Source organism: Vidua chalybeata, chromosome 17, assembly GCF_026979565.1.
Source record: "Vidua chalybeata isolate OUT-0048 chromosome 17, bVidCha1 merged haplotype, whole genome shotgun sequence".
In the NCBI taxonomy this organism is placed as follows: Eukaryota; Metazoa; Chordata; class Aves; order Passeriformes; family Viduidae; genus Vidua; species Vidua chalybeata.
Window position 1 is genome coordinate 8,308,171 of NC_071546.1, and position 26,168 is coordinate 8,334,338.

Consider the following 26,168-nt stretch of genomic DNA (forward strand, 5'->3'; position numbering starts at 1 on the left):
TTGGCCAAGGATCGCTCTAAGCAGCAGATGGCTTAGATGAGTTTGATTTAAGGTGCTGCTGAAAGAGTTTCAGCGGCACCAGGCAAACACCTTCATGTGTGGCCTGTCGGATATATTGGCTGATCGCTGTGCACAACACTGCTCGTTCAACAGCTTCAAAATACCCCATTTTTCACCACCGTTTCGATAGCGACTTCTGAAAACCGCCTCTGCTAACGGAGCAGAGTGTTTGATGCCAGCTCTGACAAATCTTGTTTATAATACACGGAAATTCAGTATTTTTTTAACAATTGGCCAAGATTGTACCCTGCAGAGCCATGGGCTGGACATGCCAGGTCTTGAAGGTCTGGAGAGCTGTGACACTGCGCATCCAGACCCAGGTCTGGGAGGTGACCTTTAGGCACAGCCCACTCCTGCAATGAATTGCCGAGTTCTCAGATGAGTATCGGGGCTAGCACACAGGTTTCAGCCCACAAGATCTCTGTCTTTCTGTACAAATAGGAATCAAGCAGGTAACAAGCTCAAAAGGAAATTGAATTTGTCTTCTGACCCACTGTTCCCCTGGCTCCCTTCCAGCCCCAAGAAGCCCACAAGAGGGGCAGTCCCCAGGACTGGAGCTCTGCATGCCATTACCTCAGACAAGGAGAGATTTAATCTATTTCAGAGAAAACCGAGCCCATCTGCTGCAGAAAGAGAAAACACAACCCGAAAGTCCTCGTCTCAGGTGTTCCTGCCTCGCAATGACTGTGGTTGCTGTTTGATGGTCAAGCAGATATTGTTCTCCTTTTTTCTGTTGGCTTTTTTTTTCTGTCAGCTTTTTTTTTTTTTTAACCGCTCGTATCTATTTTTAGTGACGAGGGGATGGTGCTCAAGAGGCTCTGCCATGGGTCACCTCAGTGTGGGTTTGGATCACTCTGGATGCCAGGCAGGAAGTGAAGCACAGCTGGTCCTGGTGGTCCTGCCATGGGCAGTGGGACTCTGAAGATGGTGAGGGGCTGCAGGTGCTGCTGAGAGCAGGAGTCCCACATAGGGGGTTTGAGATTTTATTGATGGCAGGAGGATGAAGACACTGCCAGAAGCAGGGTTGCTGCCATGGGAGGTGGAACCCCAGTAACAGCAGGGGGCTGCAGCTGAGCCCACGGGCACCTTGTGATAGCAATAAATCCAATACTTTTTTTCTTCTTTTTTTTTTTTTTTTTTTTTTTTTTTTGTCTGATTTAATGAGACACCTGGAAGTGTGGTCTGCAATGAGAAAAAAAAAAGGTTTTTTTTTCTTTTTCAGTCCTTTTCTCCAGTGTCTCCATGTTATGGAGGAGGAATTAGGGAGTGTCGCCATGTGCCACACGCTCCCGGCTGGGCTGTCCAACAGGAGGTGGGAGCTGGAGCAGTGCCTGTTCTAGTCAGGGTCTGTGCAGTGCTGGGCTCAGCCACGCTCAAAACCCACCACTTTTGCCCTTTTTTCAGCTCAAAAACATGGCGTGACCCTGGTGGGGCAGTTTGGACTGGTGAGGAGACCTGCTGCATCCACCATGCTGCTGAGATGAAGCCTCATGGCCGGGACTGCTCAGAAAGCCTTAGACCAATATTTTGGCAAGAAAAGAGTGGTTTTTGTTGTGTTCCACCACCCCAGCCCGTGGCCAGCATGGCCTCAGAGGCTGCGGCTGGGGGGGCAGTGAGGCACAGGCAGAGGGGAGGGAGGGGAGCCGCCTGCCGCCCACGCAGTGTTTCCGACCTGGCGTTTGCTACCAGCAGTTTGTCACAAACAAAACAAATTCTGTCTTGTAGTCCTGAAACTAAATTAGGTGTGATAGTGCTGGTAATGGTGGCGCGAGGGAGAGGAACGTGGCGGGCTGACAGGGAGCGCGAGGGATCCAAGATGGCGCTGTGGCGTGAGGGCAATGGCGGCAGCAGGGGCGGAAGTCACCAGAAACGGCGTTTGAGGATGAATCGGCCATGGTTGCCTCAAGCAGGTGCAGTGTGGGAGGAGAGAGGATGGCTCCATATATTCCAGTGGTAGGAGCAGCCCACAGGGTGGGAAGGGAGGTGATGGCTCCGTGTTTGCCGCTGGCAGGAGCAGTTGCCTGGAGGGAGCTGCTGGCATGGGCACAGGGCTGGTTTGCTGAAGCAAAATAATCACAGAAGCATAGAATACGCTGAATTGACCCACAGAATATGCTGAAGGGACCCATCAGGATTGTTGGGTCCAACTCCTGGCCATGCACAGGACGCAAAGTCCCACCATGTGCCCAAGAGCCTTATCCAAACCCTTCTCAAATTCAGACAGACTGGGTTGTCCAGATCTGAGTAAAAATGTGGCTCTGTTGGGAAAAGTGTAGATCTGAGGCAAAAGAGGGATCTGCTAAGGAAAAATGGTGACTCCACCACCGCCCTGGGCTTCCTATTCCAATGTCTGGGCATCCTTTCAGTGAAGAAATTTTCCCTAATATGCATTCTAAACCTCTCCTGGCACAATTGTTTCCTCTTGTCCTGTCGCATGTTACCTGAAGGCAGACACCAACAATGCTGGGGGAGAGGAGGTGCTTTGCCCCCCAGAGTAAGTGACATGTGGCTGTCCCCTGCCTGGAAGCATTCAAGGCCAGGTTGAATGGGGCTGGGAGCAACCTGGGAGCAACCAGTGAAGATGTCCCTGTCCATATCATGGACCTGGTGACCCACTGCTGCTGACCTGCTGCTCCAGCCTAAACCCCCCATGCCTGCCTGTCCTCCCGTGTTTGTGCTCATGAGCTCTCCTTCCACCCACACAGGGAACTATTTTTAGCAGACACTAATCAAGTGTCAGTGTTGGCTCTGAGTGTGGCTTTCAGTGGAGGGCTCCTTCTTTCACCAAGTGCTGGCAGGATCTTGGGTGTGTTTTCTTTTAAATCTGGTTGAGAATTTGCACAATGTGCTGCAGAGCAGTGGTGGTTATTTTGGGCTCGTCACACCCAAGCCCACACTGAGTGATCACCAGGTGAATCAATTTTGGTGAGGGCTTGGCAGAGCATCCCCCTCCCAATCCCACACTGCCAGCAGCACCTGCTTACCTTGCCTGACTCCTCAGGAGCCAGCTCCAGGCCAGGAATACCCAGACAAGAGGCAGCTTTGCTCCTCTTGGGATGTTTATCTCCTGCACAAAGGTGTTGGGCTGGTACTTTGAATCCTGCAGGAAAGAAAACACTTCATGTTCAGCCCTGGAGGTCACAGCGTCCTCTGGCTGAATCCCCCTCATGTGGGGCCAGCTCCCCTTCCACTGAGGTCACCCTGCTCTGTGACAGGCTTGCTGTGCCCTGGGTCAGGTACGGGACCTGCTCCTCACCACGTCTTGAGCAGCTCTGATTCAGTAAGAGCCATGGTTGGGGTGAGCTCTGTTTTGCTTTGGCTGCTGAACTCGCAACAGGCACTTGGTGCTTCTTCATGATCCAAGCTGAACCTCAGAATCACCTGAGTTAGAAGAGACCCACAAGGATCATTGAGTCCAACTCCTGGCCCTGCACAGGACACCCCAACAATCCCAACATGTGCCTGAGATTGTTGTCCAAATGCTCCTTGAGCTCTGGCAGCCTTGGGACTGTAACCAATGCCCTGGGGAGCTTGTTTTAGTGCCCAGCCACCCTCTGGGGGGAAAGAACCTAAAACATCCCATGACACAGCTCCAGATTTTCCCTCAGATCCTGTCCCTGGTCATACACAGAGATCAGTGACTCCACCTCCCTCAGGAGGAAGCTGCAGACCCTGACAGTTTCTGTCCTCAGTCTCCTCCAGGCTGAACAAACCAAGTGACCTCAGCTGCTCCTCATACAGCTTTCCCTCCTGCTCCTTCATCATACTCGTGTAGCTCCTTTGGATGCTCTATAAGAGCTTTGGTTTCCCTTCAGGTAGGAGGAACTGCCTCTAGTCTGGCACCAAGTCTTTGTTTGGATTGAAGGTGTGGTATTCTTGACCTCCCACCTCTGCTCATGGCATCTCCCCTCCCAGGACTGTAGTCTTGAAGGGTCAGGAATCCTTTTAGGCACCCATGGGAAGTGACGAAGAATGGCTCAGTTCAAGAAAACCAGAGAAAAAATTTATTATTGTTCTTTATAAAATATCTCCAATAAGTTATATAGGCAAATATTTAAATTAAAATAAATTAACTCCGCTCTGTGCTGGGACATGTGACTGCCCATAAAGTCAAACTAGGATTTACGTTTCTCTGAAAAAATATGCCCTAGATCTCTGATGTAAGATTTGAAAAAAATATCTATGCTTGGTGAGAGGAAGGAGAAATCTGCACTGGACAGAGGGGTTAAGGTGCGGTGCTGAAGCTGCCTGGTGCCAGTGGCACCTCCACATTCAGCTAAGTGCTGAGAGCATCCTCATCGTCGCTCCAGTCAGGAGGAGCGTCCGTCCCGAAGTACCGATCACCAAAATTCCCTGTGGGGAGAGAGAGAGTCAGAGTGCAGCACTGTGGGAGCCTTGAGACCCATCCTGCTGCCTGTCCTCATCACAGCAGGCAAGGGGACCAGAGCAGGTTTATCTGACAGCTCGAACAGCAGGAAAACTTGAGTGGCAGCAAAACTGGAGCAGCCTGTAGGCTGGTTTAACACCCCGTGGAAGGTGTTTCCTGGCACAGTAGAGGTGAGGACAGAACACAGTGAGCTTATTTTAGGTGAACTTGTAGAAGGTGTCAGTTTAGGGAAGGAGGTGGGCACAAGGCTGCTCCAGCTGTCCCAGCCTGACTTCTTTGCCTGGGGCTGGAGGAGGCTCATGGCACGTGGAACGGCTCCTGCTGCTGACAAGGCGATGGCTGCCCCGCAGCCACCAGAACCAGCATGGTGATCCTGACAGCCAGCTGGCAGCAGGACCCAGGAGGGGCAGTAGGGCTCTGGGTAATGTAAGGCCAGACCTAACTGCTGCTGACAACCATGTCCTCTCCCCGCCATAAGCACTAAAAATCCCCTCACCACAAGTCCTTCCTAGCAGGACACTCACCGATGCCGGGGATTATCCGAAAGAGGTCGTTCACCTTCTTGTCCACAGCCGTGGTGATGATCTTCACCCGGGGGAATGCATAGGCGACCGAATGGACACCCATCTCTGCCATGAGCAGGGAGAGCAGGAAGATCTTGTCCTCTGGGACATCATGATCCTACAGAAAACGCACAGGGATAGCTCAGGGTGAGTCACCCCAGCCTGTGCTGTGTGCCCTGACACCCTCCTTCCCGCAGAGGAGCCAGCTCCAGGCACATCCCCTCAGCACGGATGTGGCTGGTGCTTTGCAGGTTGCTCCAGAGCAAACCCCCTGCCTGACCCGTCCGTACCAGCAGCACCCTCACTGCCATCATGGCCGCGGCGCCCGTGGACACCGTGCAGTCCATCAGGATGACGTGGTCTTCGCTGATGTCCTTCGGCAGCCGCAGGTAGTGGAGCTGGGTGGAGGAAAGAGAAAGCAGCTTAGAGGCTGCAGGCAAATGGAGCAACCTGAGCCCTTCTCTTTGAGAAGTGAAGGATCCCTCCTGCCTCTCTGTCCCTGGGACCCTGGCTGTCAGCTCTGAGCCAGCACAAACCAGCCCCTGTGTGCACAAGCCCGCTGGCAAAACCCACTTGAGCAGCTTTCAAAGCACTCAACCCCTGCCAAGACAAACTACTGGGTTGCTGAAGGGCTGTCAGGAAACACCTGAGCCACGCCCCCACCCTGCACACAGGTTAACACCAGGAGATGTCCTCAGTGGCCCAGGGCTTTACCTCTGGCTCGCCGGTGTTGCAGTTGGTCTGGATGAGGATGGTGCCGATGCGGACGTCCTTGCACACGGCGCGCAGCGCTGGCTCCATGGTCTCTCCCGCTCGCAGGATGGACACCCCGGTGATCTGCAGCACACGGCCGGGGTGGTTGCACGAGGTAGGAGCTGCCACCACCCCACATTGGGTCTCAGCAGCGGGGGACTCTAATGGGCAACCTAAAAGCACATCCCTTCCAAGAGGGCTGTGCCACTCCCAGTCCACCCTCGGTGAGAGGGCATGAGTGGCACAGTGACAATGCTGATGGCACCTTTGGTCACCGACCTGCCTTTCCTGGTGGTACAGGGTGTCATACTCATGACAGCAGGCACCAAACCCAGCCTGATGGCAGCCAGGGCTTCCAGTGCACCCCTACAAGGCAGGTCTCAATGGCTTCCACTTACTTGCTTCCCGCTGTATGTCCTCCCTTCATAGTCATGTCCCTGAGGGGTCTGGACTGTGCAACTCTACAAAAAACACATGAGAAGAATTACCAGGGGCTCTGATGTGGCTCTCATGGGAGCCCTGGAGTCAGCAAGCCGCAGGGGCTGGACCCTTGGACACCAAGGCTGGACAAAGAATTGTCACCCGGGGCCACAGGGTTGCTCCATAGCCTTGGGGAGTCCTGGCATGTTTTAATCCAAGGGTTGAAAGGACTGGTCCATGGGGAAGGTTGGAGGAGCAGCACCAGGACTGTCCTGGCTCCCCAGCAGTTGAGGGTTAGGAGTGAGGAAACCCAGCACCTACAGCCTTGAACCCACCTGGAACGGGAGCAGGGAGAGCGCGTGCTCAATCAGCAACCGCATCAACCTTTTGGAGTAGAAAATGAACTCGTCTCTGCTGGTCTCCTTGTTTCTAGAGGGGAGGGAAAGGCAACGTCAGCTCTGGACCAAAATGTGTCCCAGGAGATGCTGGCAGAGGTCTGGCAGTCCCTGCCCCTTCCTGGTTCTTGTTTGCACCATCTGAGCCTGAAACTGTGCTGTCTGTTTCAAGGTAAGAAGCAGAAAAACCATTGGCAAGATCACGGAGCAGTAACTGCACAGCTCCTCTATGCAGGGGTCACCGCCATCTGCCCTATCTTGTGTCTCCAAGCCATACAGACAGGCAAAAGTTGCATTAGGAAACCCAAAGACACGCCAGCCCATGCCACCAGCAGCTGAGCCCCATCCCACCCCAGGAGCCACAGCAGGGGCTTTACCTGATGATGGTGTGCATGCCCCTCACCTGAGGGGTGCTCTTCAGCACACTGAGGGTCTGAGGAAGGGGGTGGCACTGGTGGGCAGAGGCCAGGGCAGCCCTGAAAACCAAACACATGGTCAGAAGGTCTGGGGAAGGCTGCCCAAAGGCTGGAGCACAGCACACGGCCAGAGCCATCCTCCCAGATGTCATCTCACACTGCAAACACACACCAGAGGCCATCCAGCTGAACTGAGTGAGCAGCCAGCCCTGCCTGGTCCCTGCCATGGCAAAGGGACCTGCACCCACAAACCAGGGCCAGTGGAGTTAGGGTGACCTTGCAGCCCAAGGACCTGCCCTTCCTGCTGCACAGCTCACCCAGGATTATAGAATGGTTTGGGTTGCAAAGGACTTTAAAAGACCATTTTGTCCAGCCCTGTGCCATGGGCAGGGACACCTTCCATTAGACAGGGTTAATTCAAGCCTCATCCAGCCTGGCCTTGAACACTTCCAGGGATGGGCCAGCCACAGCTTCTCTGAAGGTGGCTGGCCCATCTTGGTTTCCACTGTTTGGAAAGACAGTAGAAAATAAAATCAAAACCTTCTCCTATTCCAGAGTCTTATCTATTGATGGATCTTGGACTCATGGGGTGAGGAGGGGCTGTTGTGGTTGTGTCTGACCTACAAGTGCCAGATATCACGAGGAATTGGACAGGCAGCCAGGCTGGCAGTGCTGGCACATATCTGGAATGTGACTATTTTAGAGATCACTTGGCCCATTCCAAATTGGGAACAGCTTCAAGACTTTATGGCTGGACAGGACTGGCTCTGTGTGACTCATTCCACATAACGAATAGGGCTGGGAGCTATTCTGGGATCAAGGGAACACCATTCACGGGGCAGCGCACAATGGAGCCCCATTAGTCACTTCTCCCTGTGAGAGTGGCAGTAATGAGAAGAAGGTCACATTTGGTTTCCACAAGACTGGGCAGGATGGACAAGCAACTTTGTCTGGGAGGAGGGCTGGGGTTGGAAAGCCACACGTCAGATCACACACGTGCCAGCGGCTGCATCCGGCAAAAAACACAGAGATGTCAGGGAGGCAGAGAAGAGAGCAAATGAAAGCACTGCATGATTAAGACTTCAAATCAAGCAGAAACCTGGATTAATGGCACACAGAGGCACGCAAGCAGAGAGGAAGACAGAGAAGATGGATAGGCATGGAGGACGGCAGAGCTTGAGGCCTCCATCCACACAGCCATCTCCTGGTCTTGGCCAACCAACACCAAATGAGACATTCCCAAGGCCTGTGGGTACTTAAGGGCTCCTTCTTGCTCTATCAGCTCCACTCCTCTGTAGCAGCCAAGAGGCCCATGCAGGGAACACTCCAGGACAGCTGGCAGCCATGCAGAAAGCATGGATGGGTTGTGGTTCCCCCGTGGGCTTGCCCGCTGTGTGCAGACCCCATTGCTGGTTGGGACGAGCAGCCCTCAAGGCCCGGGCCCTGCTGTCAGTGAAGCGAGCTCACTCTGTTAGTCGCTGTCCCACGCGTTAGAAGCCCTTGGAGACGCTCGCTGCTGGCAGCACCCACAGCCCTCCCTTCCCTCCGCCTGCCAGAGCTGGCCTGGGGACAGATCCTGGGGGCACAGCCCTGCCTAAACCCCTCCCAGCTCCTGGGATACCAATACATGTGGTGGTCAGGGCCTTGTGGAAGACGCTGGTGCTGGCATGGGGGCTGCCAGCTCACCTGCTTTATGGGGCAGAGACAGGCTCCCAACACAGAGCCACACACCCGCACATGGCCTTGGCTGGGCTTGCCCAGGTGACAAACTGCTGTTGTCTAGACCAGAGGAGCTGTTTGGGTCATCTCCCATCACCACAGCTCACCAAGGAGCAAAGAACTGAGCTTGCCACTGGCACTTTTCCCCTCCATCACTGCCAGGTCCATGTCACAGCATCCCACCGTGCCAGTGGAATGGGCAGCCCCTCCCCTGTCACAGTGTGACCTGACTCCTGCTCCCTGCCAAAGATACCAAGGGTTTTCCAAACTCCATGAGCAGTGAGAACACCTCCCCATCATCCCAAGCTGTCAACAGACCCCCAGGAAATGCTGTCAGCATTCTGTCACCAAGTTTTCCACAACTTCCTTCGACACCCATGCAGTGTGGGGACAGGGAGGTCTGGATACCACCCTGCTTGGAAGACACTCAGTGTTGTGGGGTCTCTCCATGGTGCTTTCTGGGGAAACAGGTTCCATTTTTGGGATGAAGCTTCTCTTTCAAGTGCTCCCACCTCTGCCTGGCCCACACAGCCCCAGCAAAGCAGGACCCCATGAGCTGCCTGCCGCAAGATCCCCTGCCCGGGTTAGTGAGGCGGCTCACCCTGCACAGCCCTCGCCCGCTCCCCGCCGTTAGTGCCACAACCAAAACACTGCCATAAGCATTTGTCTCCTCACATATCCCAGCGCAGCTTCCTCTGGTCACCCGGTGGGAGGGATGTTCAGGGGAGACAAGACAAGAGACATGAGAGTTTAAGAGGAGAGGGACAAACATGACATGAAACAGAGGAGAAAGCACTGTCATTAGTCAGAGAGGGAAAAAAAATCCCCTAATTGATCAACAGCTCTTGGACCTGCCTGGTGCCTGGGCCATCACCGTGCAGACCCAATGCTCCTCCCTTGGTGACCAAGGCATGTCACCACTGCTCTCCACGGCACTGGCTCCACTCCTGGCTCCATGAGGGAAAAGATCTGTCTGCTCTCACTGTCCTGGAGCCACAGCAGGGACACTGTCCCACCTCTGTCCCAGGTAGTACCACACTGCAATGGTGGCTCCTGGAGTTTGGAGGGATGTAGAACCATAGAATGCTAGAATGATTTGGATGAGAAGGAACCTTAAAGATCAGCTCATTGCACCCTCCCTGCCATGGGCAGGGACACCTTCCACTAGACCAGGTCGCTCCAAGCCCCACCCAGCCTCGTTCTCCACACTTTCAGGGCTCATGCCAAGCCCTCACTGAGAGCTCCAATGCAATCTCAGAGCAAGCACAGGCACTGTCAAAAACTTTTGTCCAACTAAATATCCTTCATCCAACCTGCCTGCTCCCAGGCAAAAGGCTTGCCAGCTGCCAGGGGTGTCCCCCTCCTGTATGATAATGATCTCCAAGCCTTGGAGAACATTGAAAGCCAAGAGCACTGGAAATGTGGAGAGAAATCTGGCTCTGAACAGAACATCACCTGCAGGGATGACTTTCCTTCCCCTGGGCTCACCTGGACCTGCCCTGGGCCCACCATGACTGGAAAGGGCCTGCAGGCTGAGGGAAGAGCTCAGCCCTTCCAGCAGCCATCCACTGTGTCAGCCCCTGCCCATCCTGGGAGGGAAGGAGGGAGTGTGATGCCTCCTGTCCCTCCCTGCCAACACAGGACTGTGACGGAACATCCAGACGGGCAGCCATGAGCACGTCAAGAAAACGTCTTATTTTGGAAACTTATTTTTTCCCCCTGAGAACAAAGGCTTTAAAGGGAAAATAAAATGGAAAGAAGAAAGAGAGAGAGAGAAAGGGGTGACCATATTCCAGGAAGGCTTCAGGGAGCATCCTTGGCTCTTTGTGGAACATGCTATCGAGCAGGAAGCAGACAAGAGACATCCAGCTACAAAGGAGATGATGCAGTCCAGGCATTTCAAACACGTACACGGCTGCCTTTCAGGGCTGACATTTCAAACAAGGGCTATTAAACTGCGCCACGGGTTGATATTTAAAGACACAATTGGCAAAGGGCACACCAAGCTGATCGGGACCTTGGGGGTGGGGAATATTGATTGGTGAGGGGAACGGGCTGGAAAGAGCGCCGGCTCCAGGAGCGGAGCTGGATGCTGAGAGCGTGGCAGGAGGGATGGAGAACAGGCTGGGCTGGGAGCACTGTGTTCCAGCATGGGCTGGCTGCTCTGGCTCCTGCTGCCAGGCTCCAGGAGGAATATCCACCCGGGAGTGCTGGTATGGAACCACATCTCCAGCATGAGCACAGTCAAACATGGGGGAAGCTGGGTAAGAAATATCCTAAGAATGCTAAGGTCCAACCTGTGCTCTGAGGGAATACAGAGCTGGGAAGGCAAGCATGCTCCTCAGGAGCCAGTAGTTTCAGAATGAAAACAAGCCTTGCATGTCCAAGGAAGGCACCACTTGCTTTAAACCACCCAGAATTCACCCTGAGTGGGGAAAGGCACTCCCTGCCTGTCCCAGCCAGTCGCTTGGCCAGGAGAGGCAGCCCTGGAGCACAAGGACCAAAGAGACACCTGGGACTGGGGTCAGATCTGAGCATTCCAGTTTTATCCTACCAGCACAAAGCCCTCCCTGTGGCCCCACCACTTCCAAACAGCAGTGACTTCAGAACAACCGTGACGTTTAGATGAAGCCATTCCAAACAAGAGGATGGGGAATTGTTTGTGATGAAAAGCCTGTATTTGCCAGGTACATCTCACTTGATGTGACTCTCCATCCACCCCACTCCTCTTGCAGAGAGACAGCGGGGCTGGGGGAAACCACGGCAGCAGTAAAGCACTGGGCCTCCAGCAGTGGTAACAGATTTGGTTTTTTGCAGGATTTTTTTTCCAGATTTTCTTTCAAAGGCAGAAAATGGAACCTTCAAACAGAACACAAAACCACCTGTGGGTGTGGTGGTCACTGAGGTGTTTCTGGAGGTCAGAGTTACCTTTCCAAACTTGCTATCATAAAACTTCTAATACTTTATGGATATACTAAATACCCAATTTTTAAATGCAGAAGAAGATCACCTCTACTGAGCAACCCTTTGATTAAGGAAGAGAAAGGAAATTTTATGTGTGTTTAAGTATCTATCTCTATATACACATATCTATTTGCACACATATTAGTCTCCTCTCTATTGTCATTCCTGCCATTATTAAAGCAAGAGATTAATCTTCATACTAAAGAGCACTTTCCTACCTGGACCTCCAGACACAGAGGGAAGCTTACGTGTCTGTATGGAAATATCAGGCCCCAGGGTGTTAAACAAGCAAAGGGAAATAAAATAAGGCATCCACTTGTCTAGTCTAGGAAGTGACTGGCTGAGGCAGAAGTAAGTAAAGCAGAGCCTTTTCCATGTTCACCTCAGTTTTTAAAAGCTCATTGTATGCCAAATGTAAATCTTAAGGTTACTTGAGTTGAGTATCTCCACGCAATGATGGAGATCTAAATGGAAACCCATCTTCAGTAATGCATTCCCTCTGCTCCCTACAAGAATACCTGAAAGCCTAGGTGGCTTCTTAATGGAAGCAAGAGAGCTGAAGTCCCATCTGAGGCCCCAAGCTGAAGAGGTTAAGTAATTCAACATATATGTTATAGCATCCACCTGTAGAGACTGAGAATTTAGAAATCCTGCTGGACTTAGAAGGATTTTCTCAGTCCTCCAGAAAAGGTTCTGCATCCTCCAGAAGGTGTGGGAAAGTTGGTACCTCTGGCCATGTGAAGCTGCTACACTCCTTTGGGTGCCTCCAGGCAGATCCCTGCGTGCAGTGAGGGGCCCAGGGCTCCCACCACCCTTGAGATCACAGACTGGTTTGGGCTGGGAGGGACCTTAAAGACCATCTTATCCCAACCCCTTGCCACAGGCAGGCACACCTTCCACTATCCCAGGTTGCTCCATGCCCCATCCAACTTGGCCATGAACTTCCAGGGATGGGGCACCCACAGCTTCTCTGGGCAACCTGTGCCAGAGCCTCAGCAGCATCACAGGGAAGAATTTCTTCCTAATACCCAATCTAAATTTCTCTTCCTTTAGTTTAAAACTGTTCCCCCCTTGTCCTATCATTATCCGCCCATTTAAAAAGTTACTCTCCACCCTTTTTTCAAGATGCTTTGACTAATCTAATTGATATTTAACGATCTTTAATCATCAGGGGTAGAGAGCAGCTCTGAAAATCGTTCATTTTAGAGGATGAAGAGAAATAAAAGAATCTCAGGATGCAAAGCCTCCCCTCCTGCAGAGACCAAGGATCCCCAGGTACAAACCTGGCCCTGTCCCAGCCTCAGGGGTCTGCACTCAAGCTGGCAGTACCTCCCTGGGGAGCAGCCCTGTGCCTGCCATCCCAAAGCCAAGGGCAAGGTGGCCTTTTGTCGCCTGGAGGGTGACAAGGCCGTGCGCTTCGCGAGCTGCCGGTCCCGCCGCGGGTCGGGGTGAGGCCAAGCAGTGCCTGGCATTGGAAATGCCTCGGCTGCACAGACAGGACAGAGTGAGGGCTCTTACCTGACACTGAGTTCACGCTGCGGCAGCAACACAAAGACACAACGCAACCGGTATTAAGCATTGTCAACACCAGGGTCGTTTCAAGATAAAAAAAAAGGAAAAATAGGAGTATTTTCCTGAATTCACATGCAGCCTTTTGCCCTTCTTCCCCTCCCCAGGTCAGGAAAGCCCTCCCCAAGCCAACCCCTTGCCTGGCTCACAGTGGCACCGTGAGCCGTGGTTTGCCGTGGTATTCCCTGGCTGGATCCCAGGAGCTGGGGGAAACAGCCATTCCCCTTTCCTGGACTCTGCCTCAGGGCTGGGTGCCCTTCTCAGCCTGGCACTAGCAGAGATGCTGGGGCTTTGATCCTTCTTTCTGCAACTGAGGGTTTAGAAACCACCTTCCCAACCAGAGTTTAGTGCTGGGAATTCAGGCAGCCAGGCACTCCAGGAGGAGGAAACTGCCAAGACACCTTTGCCAAGAGCAGTCCCTCCTGAGCAGGCATGGGGAGCTGGATGTCAAGGTGTGCCAGCTCCCATCCCAGGGCTGAGCAGCTCCTGCCACCTGGGAGCTCCAAAAAAGACTTGAACAAATCAAGCCCTTTACTTTCCAGTGCATCTATATCCAGGTCACACTCCCTGCACTTGCCAGGACATCATTCTGAGCATTTCCATGACTAAAACATCACCAAAGCTACAACTGTAGGGTGGGAGGAGACTCTGATGCTTGGGGACTGCAACACAAAATGCCATCAGCTCATTGCAGAGTCCCAAACCACTGGTCAGGACTGGCCCAGGACAAACAGGAGAAGACTTAAAGCCAGCAGTGGGGAAGTGATGGAGCATGTGCCTGGACTGGGGATCAAATGTGACAAGACTTTGAGTTTTGAAACCCAGGAGCTGCACACAGCACAGAAGTGGAGAAGTGGGCTCCTGGCTGGAAAGACTGTGCAGCAGTGTCTGCATGGAAGGGAAGAGGAGAAGTACAAGAGCATTGGAGAGTTTGGGGCAATACTGGCCCTGGGAGAGCTGCAGGCAGGAGGACACATCCCTTGGATCACGGGAGGGTGGCTGGTTTGTCCCCTCATGACTTGCTGTCCCAGGGAGGGAAGGAAGCTGCTGCTGGACTACAGCTGGCAGAGGAGCCAGGACCAACCAGAGCACAGGGAGAAGGCAGTTTCCTTCACTGGACTGACAGAGAGGGCTGGGAGGAGTTCACAGGAACTCCCACACCTGGAGCACAGGAGAAGCCAGACATCCCCACCTGGGCACCCAGAGCATAGCTCCTTACCAGGCAAGGCTGTGAACCCCCCTCCCCACCCATAGACCGGGCAGCTCTCACCTCTTCCAGCTGGCTGTGGACGTGCTGAACAATCAGGTCAATGGCCACAGTGTTTCCACTCCCTGGAGTGACCCAAAAGCAAAAGAATCACAGAATCAGAATTGCAAAGGTTGGAAAAGCCCTCTAAGATCATAGAGTCCAACCATTAAATCAGCACTGCCAAGCCCACCACTAAACCATGTCCATTAGGGTTATGCCTGGGGTTAGGGTTCAGGAAACCACAAAGCCCAGAGCTGCAGGGACTCTGCAGCTACACAAGGCATGCCAAGGGGAACACAGGACTGCACACCCTGGCTCCCCCCACATCTGTCTGCTTGGCACCAGCCTTACCCCATGAGGATTCTACTGCTCTGCCTAGGGTTAGGGTTAGGCCTAGGGTTACTCCTAGGGTTAGGGCTCAGAAAACCACGAAGCCCAGAGCTGAGGGCAGAGGGGTCTCTGAGTGCTGTCAGGGGTGCCACTGAGGACTGCCCTCAGGTACCTCGGGGGACAACGATGTCAGCCAGCCGCATGGTGGGCTGGATGTACTGGTCGAAGGCGGGCTTGACAAACTTGTTGTACTGCTTGATGACACCCTCGATGTCCCGGCCCCGCTCGCTGATGTCCCTGCGCAGGCGGCGCACCAAGCGGATGTCCGAGTCCGTGTCCACGAATATCTTCAGATCCAAGAGCTGAAAGGAGAGGGGAGGGGACAACTCCACCTGGTCAGGAGTGGGACTCAACCCACCTTCCCCTGCTGCCCCAAGCGGGGCTGAGCCCAGCCCAGCACCTGTTCAACAGGGCCTGGCTCTGCTCTGCTCCGGCCTGCGCGGAGCTTTTCCCTGGAACGTGGCTGGTGCTGCTGTGAGCCCCTTGCTGCCACCTTATTCCCGTGTCCCCTGAGACCTGTCCTGCTCCAAACGCTGTCCCTACTGCTAACCAGCTCCAACACTTTGGCTGGATGTTATTTAAGAGCAAGGAGGAGACAAGAGGAGCTACTGTCCGTGACACACACCAAGCACTGGCTTCTTAATCAAATAATCCCTGGATGGTTTGAATTGGAAGGCACTTTAAAGATCATCTCATTCCAAGCCTCTCCCACAGGCAGGGAATTATTGCTGGAAAGGAGCCCAGCACAGCAGGGCAGCTCATGACTCTGTCCTTAACTGCAAGAGGCAGGGGTGGGGATGCCGAGTGGAGTCTCCTGGGGGATTCACCCAGCTGTCCACTGGAGGTCATCCTTGCTCCAGGAAAGTGCAACCCAAGCCCTCACTTGGCAGGGAAGGAAACTTTTTAGACAGAGCTTGGCTAAGTCTGTGTATGGCTCACTGCCTGCTGCAGCATTTGTCAGGGCTGCAAAGATGCTCTGAGGGATGGAGACAGGCTGAGAGAGCTGGGGTTGTACAGCCTGGAGAAGATAAGGTTCTGGGAAGACCTTAGAGCCCCTTCCACTATCCAAAGAAGCTCCAAGAGAACTGGAGAGGGACTTTGGACAAGGCCTTGGAGTGACAGAGCAAGGGGGAGTGGCTCCACAATGCCAGAGGGAAGGGTTAGATGGGCTATTGAGAGGAAATTTGTCCCTGTCAGGGTGGTGAGGCCCTGGCACAGGGTGTCCAGAGAAGCTGTGGCTGCCCCCATCCCTGCAAGTGTTCATGGCAGGTTGGACAGGGCTTGGAGCAAGATGAGCTTTAAGGTCTCTTCCAACTCAAACCATTCTGTGATCCTATGATATATCCAAATAATCCCCAGGAGAGCCTGAAGTGCTGGATTATTCCATGCTAGGAACACCAGGCTCTGTGCAGAAGTTCAGCAGACTTTGCCTCTGGCTGTGTAAGCTGCAGCATGCAGTGTGGAGGTGGGCTATTTCTAGTTGTGTTTATGCACCAGCACTGCCAGGAACCAGGTCACTTCTCAGCTCCTGTTTCCTGGGCACGAATGGCTGAGACTGAGGTATTTGCTGAAGCACTTGACCTCTGCCAGGGCTCTTCCCTGGTTGCTGAGAGTCAAAGCCCATTTCTCCTATCTGGGGAAGTGCTGCAGCGTGCAGTGTAACTTGGAAGAGAAGGTAACCTTCCTGCTGCAGGACCTCAGGAGAGAGCATCCTCCCACCACCTCTCCCTGGAACTGCTTCAAAACCATTCCTCACCTTCAGGAGCTCCTTGTCTGCAAATGCCATGATGCCTTCGAAGATAATCACATTGGCGCCATACAGGGTTTTCTGTGGAGTCAAAATGGATGTGGTTAGGCACAGAACATCTGTTCAGAGGTGCCCTGTCCTGGGGAATCTCTCTGGGTTGTGACTGTGACAGCTCACCCAAAAAATGCACCCTGAGCCAGGCACAGAGCAGAGGGCGACAGCACCAATTGGATTGCAAGGGCCAGTGGCTGAGGGGTCCAGTTGGCTCCCCCTCTGTCCTGCCTCGGCCATCCCCCACCTTGTCCCACCCCCTCAGTGTCCCATACCCATTCCTTCTTCCGGCTGTGGGTGGTGAAGTCGTAGATGGGGATCTTGACGCTCTTGCCTTGCTTCAGCTTCTTCAGGGTGGCGATGATGAGGTCAAAGTCAAAGGCGTCGGGGTGGTCAAAGTTGAAGTCATTGCTGGCTGCCTGCTCCTGCTGCTGCTTGGTCAGCACCTGCCACAGAGCAGAGCTTAGGGCACATGGCTGGGCAGTTCCCTCCCCACTGCCTTGCCCAGTCACCTCTTCTCTGCCCCACAAAAGCCACTGGAAGGGAAAACCACATGGCTGTCCCTAAATCTACAAAATGTTTCCTTACCAGGGGTTGCCACATAATCCCAGATTGGTTTAGTTTGGAAGGGACATTAAAACTCATCTCATTCCAACCCCCTGCCATAGGCAGGGACACCTTCCACTATCTCTAGGCCCTGCTCTAGGCCCTGTCCAGCCTGGCCTTGAACGCTTCCAGGAATGGGGCAGCCACAGCTTCTCTGGGCAATGGCAAATTGAGGAGCCTGGCCAGGCAAACAGGGGCACAGCCTCACCTTGTAGAAGGAGTCCATGGACAGCAGAACCACCCACGGGACATCAAGAGCTTCAATGATCATGGTGGCCACCGTGGTCTTCCCAGAGGCGCTGCCTCCTCCCAGGCCTGCCAGGGAAAAGGTGATGAAGACACCAACCCCAGGCACAGCCCTTCCCACCACAGGCTGGAGCCCAGGTCCTGCGCTGCTGCACTAAGCTGGAGGAGCCTCCAAAGAGGGGAGCCACAGGCACTCCAAGAGATTATCCTGGAAAATGTCAAATGGCATGTACTGGAACTGCCAGCAACATGCCCAGCAAAAGGCTGGGAAACCCACCAATAGATGGTTATGTAACACGGGGAGTGCTGGCATGGGAACAGTCCAGACTGAATCCCTAGGAACCTGTGACAGCCCAGGCAACAGGAGCTGAGGGAACAAGAAGCAGAGTGTGGTCTCCCACAGCCCATCACGCCCCTGCACACTCTCAGGTTCAGCCCACCCAGTCACAGCAGGACTAACCACAGGGACTCCCCCTGCCCCTGTCCAGGCTGGGGCCAACCTCAGATTTCCAAGTAGGTGGTGGGGCAGGACTCCCACCAGGACCTCCAGGAGAGCCACGGGGCAGGTGGCATGAATGCAGAGGTGACCTACCTATGACAAAGGCCTCCTTGGACTGCGTCCCGTGCTCGTTGTACCAGGGTGGCCGGCCTGCTGTGTAGATGGTCCTTTTGCTGGTCCGCAGCAGCGGGGGCTCAGACTTGCACTGGCTGGTGGTCCGCTTGCGGGGGGGCTTGGTGGAGCCCACGGCGGGATAGAGCCGGTCCAGGGATTCAGCACTGCTGCTGCTGGGTGGGGACAGGAAGGGGCACAATTACCGTGGTGGGGAAGGACACACGTGCCTGGTGTGTGGGAGCGGGGTCTTGGGGGATCCTGAGTTGTACAGGTCAAGGGTGGGACAGCCAAGCGCAGCCCCACTGCAGCAGTACCAGCACCCACATCTCTGTGACCCACGGCCACAGATAACACCGAGGAATTCTCACACAGAAGCAATTTGAACCTGGAAGAGGTGCCATGCAAACATCCATCCCTAAAGTCCTGCTGTCTGAGGAATGTCTGCATAAATCCCTCAGTGAGCTCTCAAAGCATTGAGGGTCATGCTCCAGGGGTCAACAACTCACCCTGGTGTGCCAAGGGACCTTTCTTGGGGATAGATGTGAAACACTTGAGTTACAGCACAACCATCCTCATCCCCTCCATCCCCAGTCCCTTTCCTCTCCCCACTTTGAGTGCTCCACTCACACCCAAGACCTAAGGTTCTCCCAACCTTTTGTCCTGAAGCCCCCTGGGACAAGCCTGCAAGCTGGGCAGAGCCTGCCAGTGCTGGGCAAAGCCATCAGCTTTGCCTTGGGAGCTGAGTGCTCTGAGCTCACCCAACGCCCTGGAGCTGCTGAACACTCTCCCTTATCTTCCCTGCTGGAGAGGGAGAGGAACAAGAGCCCTTTCCAGGTTGGCAGGAGGAGAGCTGTGGCCAGGAGGCGATAAGTGGCCTCTGGCCAGGAGATAAGCTGCAGCCGCTGCCTGGCCAGCTAAGGGACAGGGAGGATTATTTATACCAGTGCCTGCTCCTCCCTGCTCCTGTTCTGCTGCCCCAGAGGGATGTCTGCTCCCTGGGAGAAAGTGCAAAGGGCTCTCCTCGCTCATGCTGCTCCTCTCCCCAGCCATGACTGGGCCAGAAGGGAAATCAAGAGATCTGGGCAGCACTGGCTCCAAGCCTTCACTGTTTGATAGAGCCCAGCCAAGCCAGCAGGGCTTTGCTGCTGCTCTGTTGTGGCTTGCTCTTGAAAGGGCTTAAACTGCAGGGCTTTACAGATTTTGGGTTGATTTTAAGCTGTTTCGGTATGAAGATTAATCCCTTTCCCTCCCCCAGCCCTTTTTAGAACAATTTTAGATAAAGATCAAAATTTCAGAAGGGCCATCTGTGTATGAAGCAACCCGGCAACCCCCACCCCTGCGTGGCAAACAAACCCCCTGGGCAAGGTGGGATCCCCCTGGCAAACCCCCTGGGCACGGCAGGATGCCCACAGCACACCATCCCTACCTCTGACACTGGCACATCCCTGTGGAGCAGGCAAGGAGACAGGGATTTGCCTGGCTTTGCTGAACTCCTGCTAACAAAAGCCAGGCTGCAGCTCCTGCCCCTGTGACAGGACCTCTCCCACTGATGTCCACCCTAAGCTGTGCACTCATGGAGATCCCCAGAGGAGCTCAGGACACCAACACCCCATCCCTGGCCAGACCCCAGCAGCACACACAGCCAGTTCCAAGCACTGCCAGGCTCAGGCTCAACCAGGAGCCCAAAACACCCCAGCTACGACTCTTTAAAAGCAACCTCAGGAGATGACACCCATTGGGAAACCTTCTGGGGTGTCTTCCTGTGAAAAAATGGCTCCTTCCATGAGGAGAAGCAAACCCAGGCGGGATGTTTGGGTCTCCTCTCCCACGGGTCATGCTGCAGCAGCCGCTACCCACTGGTGCTCCTCCCAGAGCGGGGCTGACAGCAGCCACTGGTGCTGGGACATAAACAACGTCACTTCGGCTTGATAAAAGCAGAGGTGACAAAAACACAGTTGTTTACACAGAAGAAAGCGGTTCCTTTCATCCGCATCCCAGCCCCTCCCCTGGGAGCGCGCTTGCTCCAGAGCCGTGCCGCCGGCAGTGCCGCGGGCCGCTCGGCTGGCTCTCCTCTGGGATTGCACGTCAGTCTCCACAAGACATCTGCCTGGTGGGATGCTCTGCTCCTTGGTGTCACACAGCACCAAGCTCTGCTGTGCCAGCCTGCAGATCCTGACCCAGGCCACCAAACTGACTCAGAGTTGGACAAAGCTCTGTTTTTCGGGGCTGGAGCAAGGCTGAGCTCTGCTCCCACCAGCTTCAATATCACCCAGCTCCTGGCAGGGAGGAAGGGGCTTGGACTCCAACAGCTCCACCAGTGCAAAGAATTACAGCCACAGCCCCACCTTGCTTTCACATCATCTCTCCACTCTGCTCTCCAGGGTGCCTGCAGCACACCCAGGGTGCTGGCACAGAGGGGACATTGCTGCAGGATGCAGGGACACGCCCCTGGGAGAGGAGCGGAGCTATCCTCCCCCTGCACACCTGGGGCTGCAGCACCTGAATCCCATCCCAAGAGTTGGTGTTCTGCCTTATTTCATCCAAATAATTCTGGACTCTCACCAAAATTCTACACATTTCTATCAGTATCATCTAAACCTGTACATCTATGCCTCATCTTCTCCAGGCAGATGATATTCTACACCTCTCAAATCCACAATTCCCATGATTTATTTGGGAGAAGCACGGCTGTGGGACTGTAGGGCTGTCCTGGAATTCTCCAAAGGTCATGCCTTTTCTCCTAATGTTACACTTCAAGATTTGTAGATGTGTTCCATGGCTGCCTTTGCCAGGAAGGGGTGGGCTGATCTCAGCCATCTCCACTGGCCATTCCTCCCTACTCCTCTTCAGAAATTCCCTGCAGCAGGAAGACCCTGCAATGCCCTGTACCCATAAGGTGAAGCCCCGAGAGAAGGGGACTCTGTTTAGAGCTGGAGCCAATGCCATTGCTCTGCCCAGAGGAGGGTCCTTGTCCCACATGGACCCTCCCCAGCAGAGCAAACTCCTGGGGTGCTAAAGCCACGCAAATAGGAAAGGAAACATCACCTGGGCTTGGCAACCCCTCTCCTGACAAGCCTTCCTGGAGGGCTTGGCTGCCACCAGCTCTCTCCATGCTGTCCCCAGCTTTTGGGGATGCTTTTGCTTTCCCTGTGGCTACTGCATCTTTGCTGGAGTGTTGTAGGAGAATGAATTACAGGCAACCTCGGCCCTGATAAGCCACAGCTGTGCTAATTACCAAAACCAGTCTTGCCCTTAATGGATCACAGCTGTGACCAATATGGATGAGTGGTTAGCTGGTGGGAGAGGTCTGACCAAACGGGAGAGAGAATTGTTGCTGTTGAGGGGTCTGCTGTGAGCTCAGTCTGAGCCTGCTGTCAGAGTCTGCAAGGGAAGCCTACAGTGGGAGCCTGCTGTAGTCAGAGTCTGTGAGTAGCTGAGGTCTGTTGGCTGAGCTGTGAGGAAGAATAAACCGGGACCTTGGCACACACTGATGAACCAGAGCGTGTGTCACGGCTCATTTCTATGTCTAATGTGAGGTCTGCTGTGACACAGCGTCCCAGAGGAAGCCTGGGGGGTCCTGCTCCTGAGAAGGGCTCTCCAGCTCTGCTCTTGTGCCAGCACAAATGAAGGAAGCGTTTTGCTCCTGCTTAGTCCAAGCATGGATTTACTGAGGTGCAAGGGACACTCCTCTCCTTCCCCACTGTGCTCCCATTGCCATCCCTGTGCCCTGTGCTCAGGCTTTCTGCATCCCACTGCCTTCAGAGACCCCTGACCACCCTGGTTCTGTGCTGGGCTGCCTAGAGAAAAGGCAGCAGGTCCCAAAAGCACCCACAGCAGCAAGGAAAGATGGCACAGCCCCAAACCTGAACTTGGCAGCAGACAGGAGAGTATGTCCTGGGCTCTGCACCCTGTAAACAACCCACTGACTGAGCTCCCAGCCCTATGGACCCCCCAGCAGCCCCCCAGAGCCTGCTGAGGTGCCTGGCTGGCTGCAGCCATGTCCCGTGGGAAGCCGATCTTTTCAGACAGGAATTGGGGCTGAGGGACTGGGACAGGAGCCACCAAGAGTTCACTCCAGCAAACAAACAGAGGAAAAACAGCAAATTCCACCCAAAACCAAAGCAAAACTCACCCGCCATCTGGCCCAAGGGCCCAGCAGCCGGAGATGCGGACGCTGGAGAAGGCCGGGGGGCTGCTCATGGCCCCCTGCTGCGATCCAGGGGTGATCCTGGACTGAGGGTGTCACCCCCTGTCCCTGTCCACACTTCAGCTCCTGTCCCACAACCTCTGGCACTACCAGGGTGAGGGAGGGGCTATGCCAGCACGGCTCCCAGGGTGATTCCTGGGGTGCAGAGCCATGTACAGAGTGTCCCCCTGGAACGGGCACTGCAGGGTCCCAAGAGGTTGGGGTGAGGCAGAGCCCCAGCAGAGCCGGGGGCTGGAAGATGGCGGCAGGAGAAGGGAGCAGAGCAGGGGGAGTGTCTGTGCCCGGGAGCTGCGAGGCGGTCAGCAGCATAAGAGGATAGCTTAACCTCCAGATTACGTTCATTACCTGATATTAATAGCACTGGCTTGATTAAAGAAAAAGAGGGGGGCTGGGGGTGAGGTGACACCTCCCCTCACCGCCCCCAGCACAGGCAATAAACACCAGCCCCAGTGCCTCTGCTGCTGGGACTGGGGGTGCTCGGCTGTCCTGGACTGTGGGCTCAGCAGGGAGGGCACCTGGAGAGTGACATCCACATCCCCCGGCACTGGTGAGTTCCCAGGGACTTCTCGACACCACTGGGGAGGGGGCTGCAGGGGGCAGGAGGGGATGACCCCAGGGCAGGGGGTACCTGGCCAGCACCCCTCATGCAGCTGGTGGAGCAGCTGGGGCTCGGGGCCAGGGGCTGCTGACCATGTAGGGCTTTTTGGTCCAGGACTGCCACCCCCCTCCCCTGGCTCCCATCGGTGGGGGGTCTGGCTGAGGGTCCCCCTGGTCACTCAGCTTCCCCAAGAGCTGCCCCTCAGCCCTGGAATAAACAAGTGGGTGAAACTCAACACCCCGGGGCTGCCGGTGGCTAAGAATAACATCCTGCTGGCCGTGCCCGGCCCTCCGCTCCCTCAGCACCCCCTGCCAGCTGCCCTTCACCCCCCGGGCCAGCCGGCTCCACTTCCAGCATCAGCCTCTCCAGGGAGCCTGGGCAAACTGCAGGAAGCCCAGGGAGCCAGGCAGCTGCTGAAGGGCAGGACATGTGGCAAGGGTGGGAGATGCTGGGCACCACAGCAGGGGGGTGCAGGCCAGCCCTGGAGCAGAAGCTGGGGCAGAGCAGCCCTCAGTCCACAGCCTCTGGCTGACAAGGAAGGGAGGAGGTGGCACAGGACATACTGAGGGCAGCCAGGCTCTGCCAGGGGCACAGAGCACCCAAACAAAGTCCCATGGCCACCAAGTGGGACCCCAGCCCACCCCAGCATGGTGAGACAGGAGCTTGGCCTCTGCACACCCACTGCTGAGGGGTTCCAGGGAGAGTGCTCCCTCCTGCTTAGCACCAACACCTGGAGATGGGGCCAGAAATGGAAAAAGACCCTTTCCTCCTCCTCCTCGAACCATCAAGGTTATTCCAGAGGCAGCAGGAACACACTGCCTCCCAGGCTTGTCAGGAAACCCCTCCTGCTCACCAATGGGACCTGCAGAGCATCATCTCGAAAGATGGAAACCTGATGGGAAGCAGAGATGAGGGGCTGGTCCTGAGGCAGGGGACAGGGACAGGAGGGTTTTGGGGTAACTTGTCCCCAGCGTGAGCCGCAGCTGCTGCCCCAACATCACGGAAGTGAGCGATGATCAATGGAACTTTTCCATCCCTGGTCTCTGCCTGGACTCCCCTCTTGCTGTAAAAGCTCTCTCAGAAGTTTAAAAATAAAATTCTCTTCCGGAGCCACTTCTGTTCCTTCTCATTAAAGAAGCCAAAAAGCAAAGGGATGCGGGACACGGGGCGAGGAGCCCTCGCCCAGGGATATTGTTCCTTATCGCGTGCTCCTGCTGCCACTTTTCCTGCCTTTGTTAAATGTCCAGGCCACAGGAGCAACTCTCCCAGCATCCCACCCGACATTCCCACTGGGCTCCCAAGTGGGACACACCGGCTCCAAAGGCCAGCTGTGACTGAACCTTCCTACTGGCACAAACCTCTGCTTCCCAAGCCCCTTCCCAGCTTCTGAGCTCTGTCACACGCTGAAATTCCTGGGTTTTGGACTTTTTTCTTCAAGGTGATTTTTAAGCAAATCCCTCCTCTAATGGCAGACTTAAAATATGTCAAAAGAGGAAAGCAGGCACAAAGGCCAGGATCCCCTTTTCCTTCTGGTGCTGGCAGCTGCTGGGTGGGTTTCCCCTGGGATCTAAGGGTGGAAGCTGGACTGCATATGGATTTTCCTCGTTTGGTCACAAGTATTGTCACTGGATTGGTGTAAGAGCTGCAGACACACCAAGCCCCCAGTGGAAGGATGCCTGTTCCCAGGAGAGTGTCCTGCTCCCAGATCCCATCCTGGGAGCAGCACCCATAGGAGCGTGGAGGTCAAACCTGTTTCCTCCATCACTGATTTGGGCTTTCTTGGGGTGGATCTGTGCATGCCAGCTCTTGGCTGGGCCTTCCCTGTCCAAGAAACCATCCCAAGGAATGGAGGAACATGTCCAAGGGATCAAGGAACCTGCCCATGGGATGGATGAACCTGCTTGAGGAATGAAGGAACCTACCTGAGGGATGGAGGAACCCAGACACGGGATGAATGAGTCTGCCCAAGGGATGGAGGGACCTGGCTGCCATCCTGCCGTCACGTGTCATGCCCATGCCCATCCTGGAACTCACAGAACGTCACCCCCTGTTTACCCAGCCTTGTACCAAGCTCTGTCCTGGCTGGAGCCACCTGGAGCTGATGGTTCATCTCATCAGCTCCACGCTCAGGCGCTCCCTTCCAGCTCCGTTGTGGTCTCTGCTCCCTCACCACAAAAGGACAAACATTTCCCTCTGCAAACCCAATTATCCCAGGCTATTTATACCATGTGGGAGCCACAGTGGAGGGGCTCTGTTACACAACCCAGTTACTCATCCCTCACTCAACTGCCACAACTCAGGGAGACTCCTTCCTCCCATCCTCATCCTCATCCTCACCCTCATCCTCCCTGCTATCAGCCACTGACTCACAGGAAGGGCACAGGCAGCTGCCAGCAGTGGGCTTAGCTGCTGGAACATTCAGGATGGGAACATTCAGGATGGGAACATTCAGGATGGGAACAGGAGGGATGCTTTGGCACTGACTCCAGGGCTGGTGGGGCAGTGCTGAGGGGTGTCGGTACCCTACAAGCAGGGATGCAGGGATGCTCCATCCCCGGAGCACCAGTGATGCTCCAAATGCAATTCCCAGATATTTGATGTTTGGGAGCAGTCAGTCCCCTGAGGACTGCGCTGGAAAAGGGGGTGGGAAATAGAGGGGAAACATGAGTGTGTGTGTGCAGGGGGGCTGAGGGTGATCACCCTGTTATGGGGGTTTTGGGTGGAAAAGTTTAAGTTGTCCCACTCTTCATCTTGACAGAGTGGATGCATGTGCGAGCAAGCTTGGAAAATGAGGGGCTGTGGTTTATCTGCTGGGAAAATAAGGGCAAAAACCATAAAATAAAGTAAATGAGGCAAAAGGTAACAACGTGAAAGGCGGGGGGGGGGGGGGGAAAGGATGAAAATAAACAAGGGGTAAAGCGGGGGTGGGAAGAAATAGTTGGTGGGAAAAGCGAAGGGATTTCATGGAGCGATGGGCTCGGGGAGGCCCCACTCGCGGAAGTGGCATCGTGGGGGACGGCACCGGCACCGCAACCCCCCGGAGCCCGCGGGAAACCGGAGCCGGCGGCTCCGGGGCGCCGCGGTGTCGGTCCCGTCCCGGAGCGATTATCCCGGGGAAAAGAAAGCGGGGTCTTACCTGTCGTGCGGTTCTACCGGAGCCCCCTCGGGCACCGGGGCCGCGGCCATGGTGCTGCGGGGAGAGGCGGGAGCGGGCG

At 54.9% G+C, this 26,168-nt stretch overlaps 1 protein-coding gene across 3 annotated transcripts; it reads right to left on the reverse strand.

Annotated features, from left to right (window-relative positions):
- Nucleotides 1-4,041: 4,041 nt before the first annotated feature.
- Nucleotides 4,042-26,165, reverse strand: UCKL1 (uridine-cytidine kinase 1 like 1). Of its 3 annotated transcripts, none has more exons than XM_053958702.1 (15): nucleotides 26,090-26,165; nucleotides 18,128-18,321; nucleotides 17,498-17,604; nucleotides 16,959-17,129; nucleotides 16,642-16,713; nucleotides 14,998-15,187; nucleotides 14,517-14,578; nucleotides 9,389-9,408; nucleotides 6,956-7,054; nucleotides 6,519-6,612; nucleotides 6,162-6,224; nucleotides 5,725-5,847; nucleotides 5,301-5,408; nucleotides 4,972-5,128; nucleotides 4,042-4,413 (listed from the first exon to the last, which is right to left on the reverse strand). In XM_053958702.1, exons 1-15 carry the CDS (start codon nucleotides 26,137-26,139, stop codon nucleotides 4,337-4,339), a joined length of 1,587 nt encoding a protein of 528 aa, XP_053814677.1. In that variant the 5' UTR covers nucleotides 26,140-26,165; the 3' UTR covers nucleotides 4,042-4,336. The 3 variants fall into 3 exon arrangements, with proteins under 3 accessions (XP_053814677.1, XP_053814679.1, XP_053814680.1); XM_053958704.1 differs by lacking the exon at nucleotides 9,389-9,408 and adding an exon at nucleotides 13,196-13,212; XM_053958705.1 differs by having other exon boundaries at nucleotides 18,128-18,318; nucleotides 26,090-26,161.
- Between the last annotated feature and the right edge of the window lie 3 nt (nucleotides 26,166-26,168).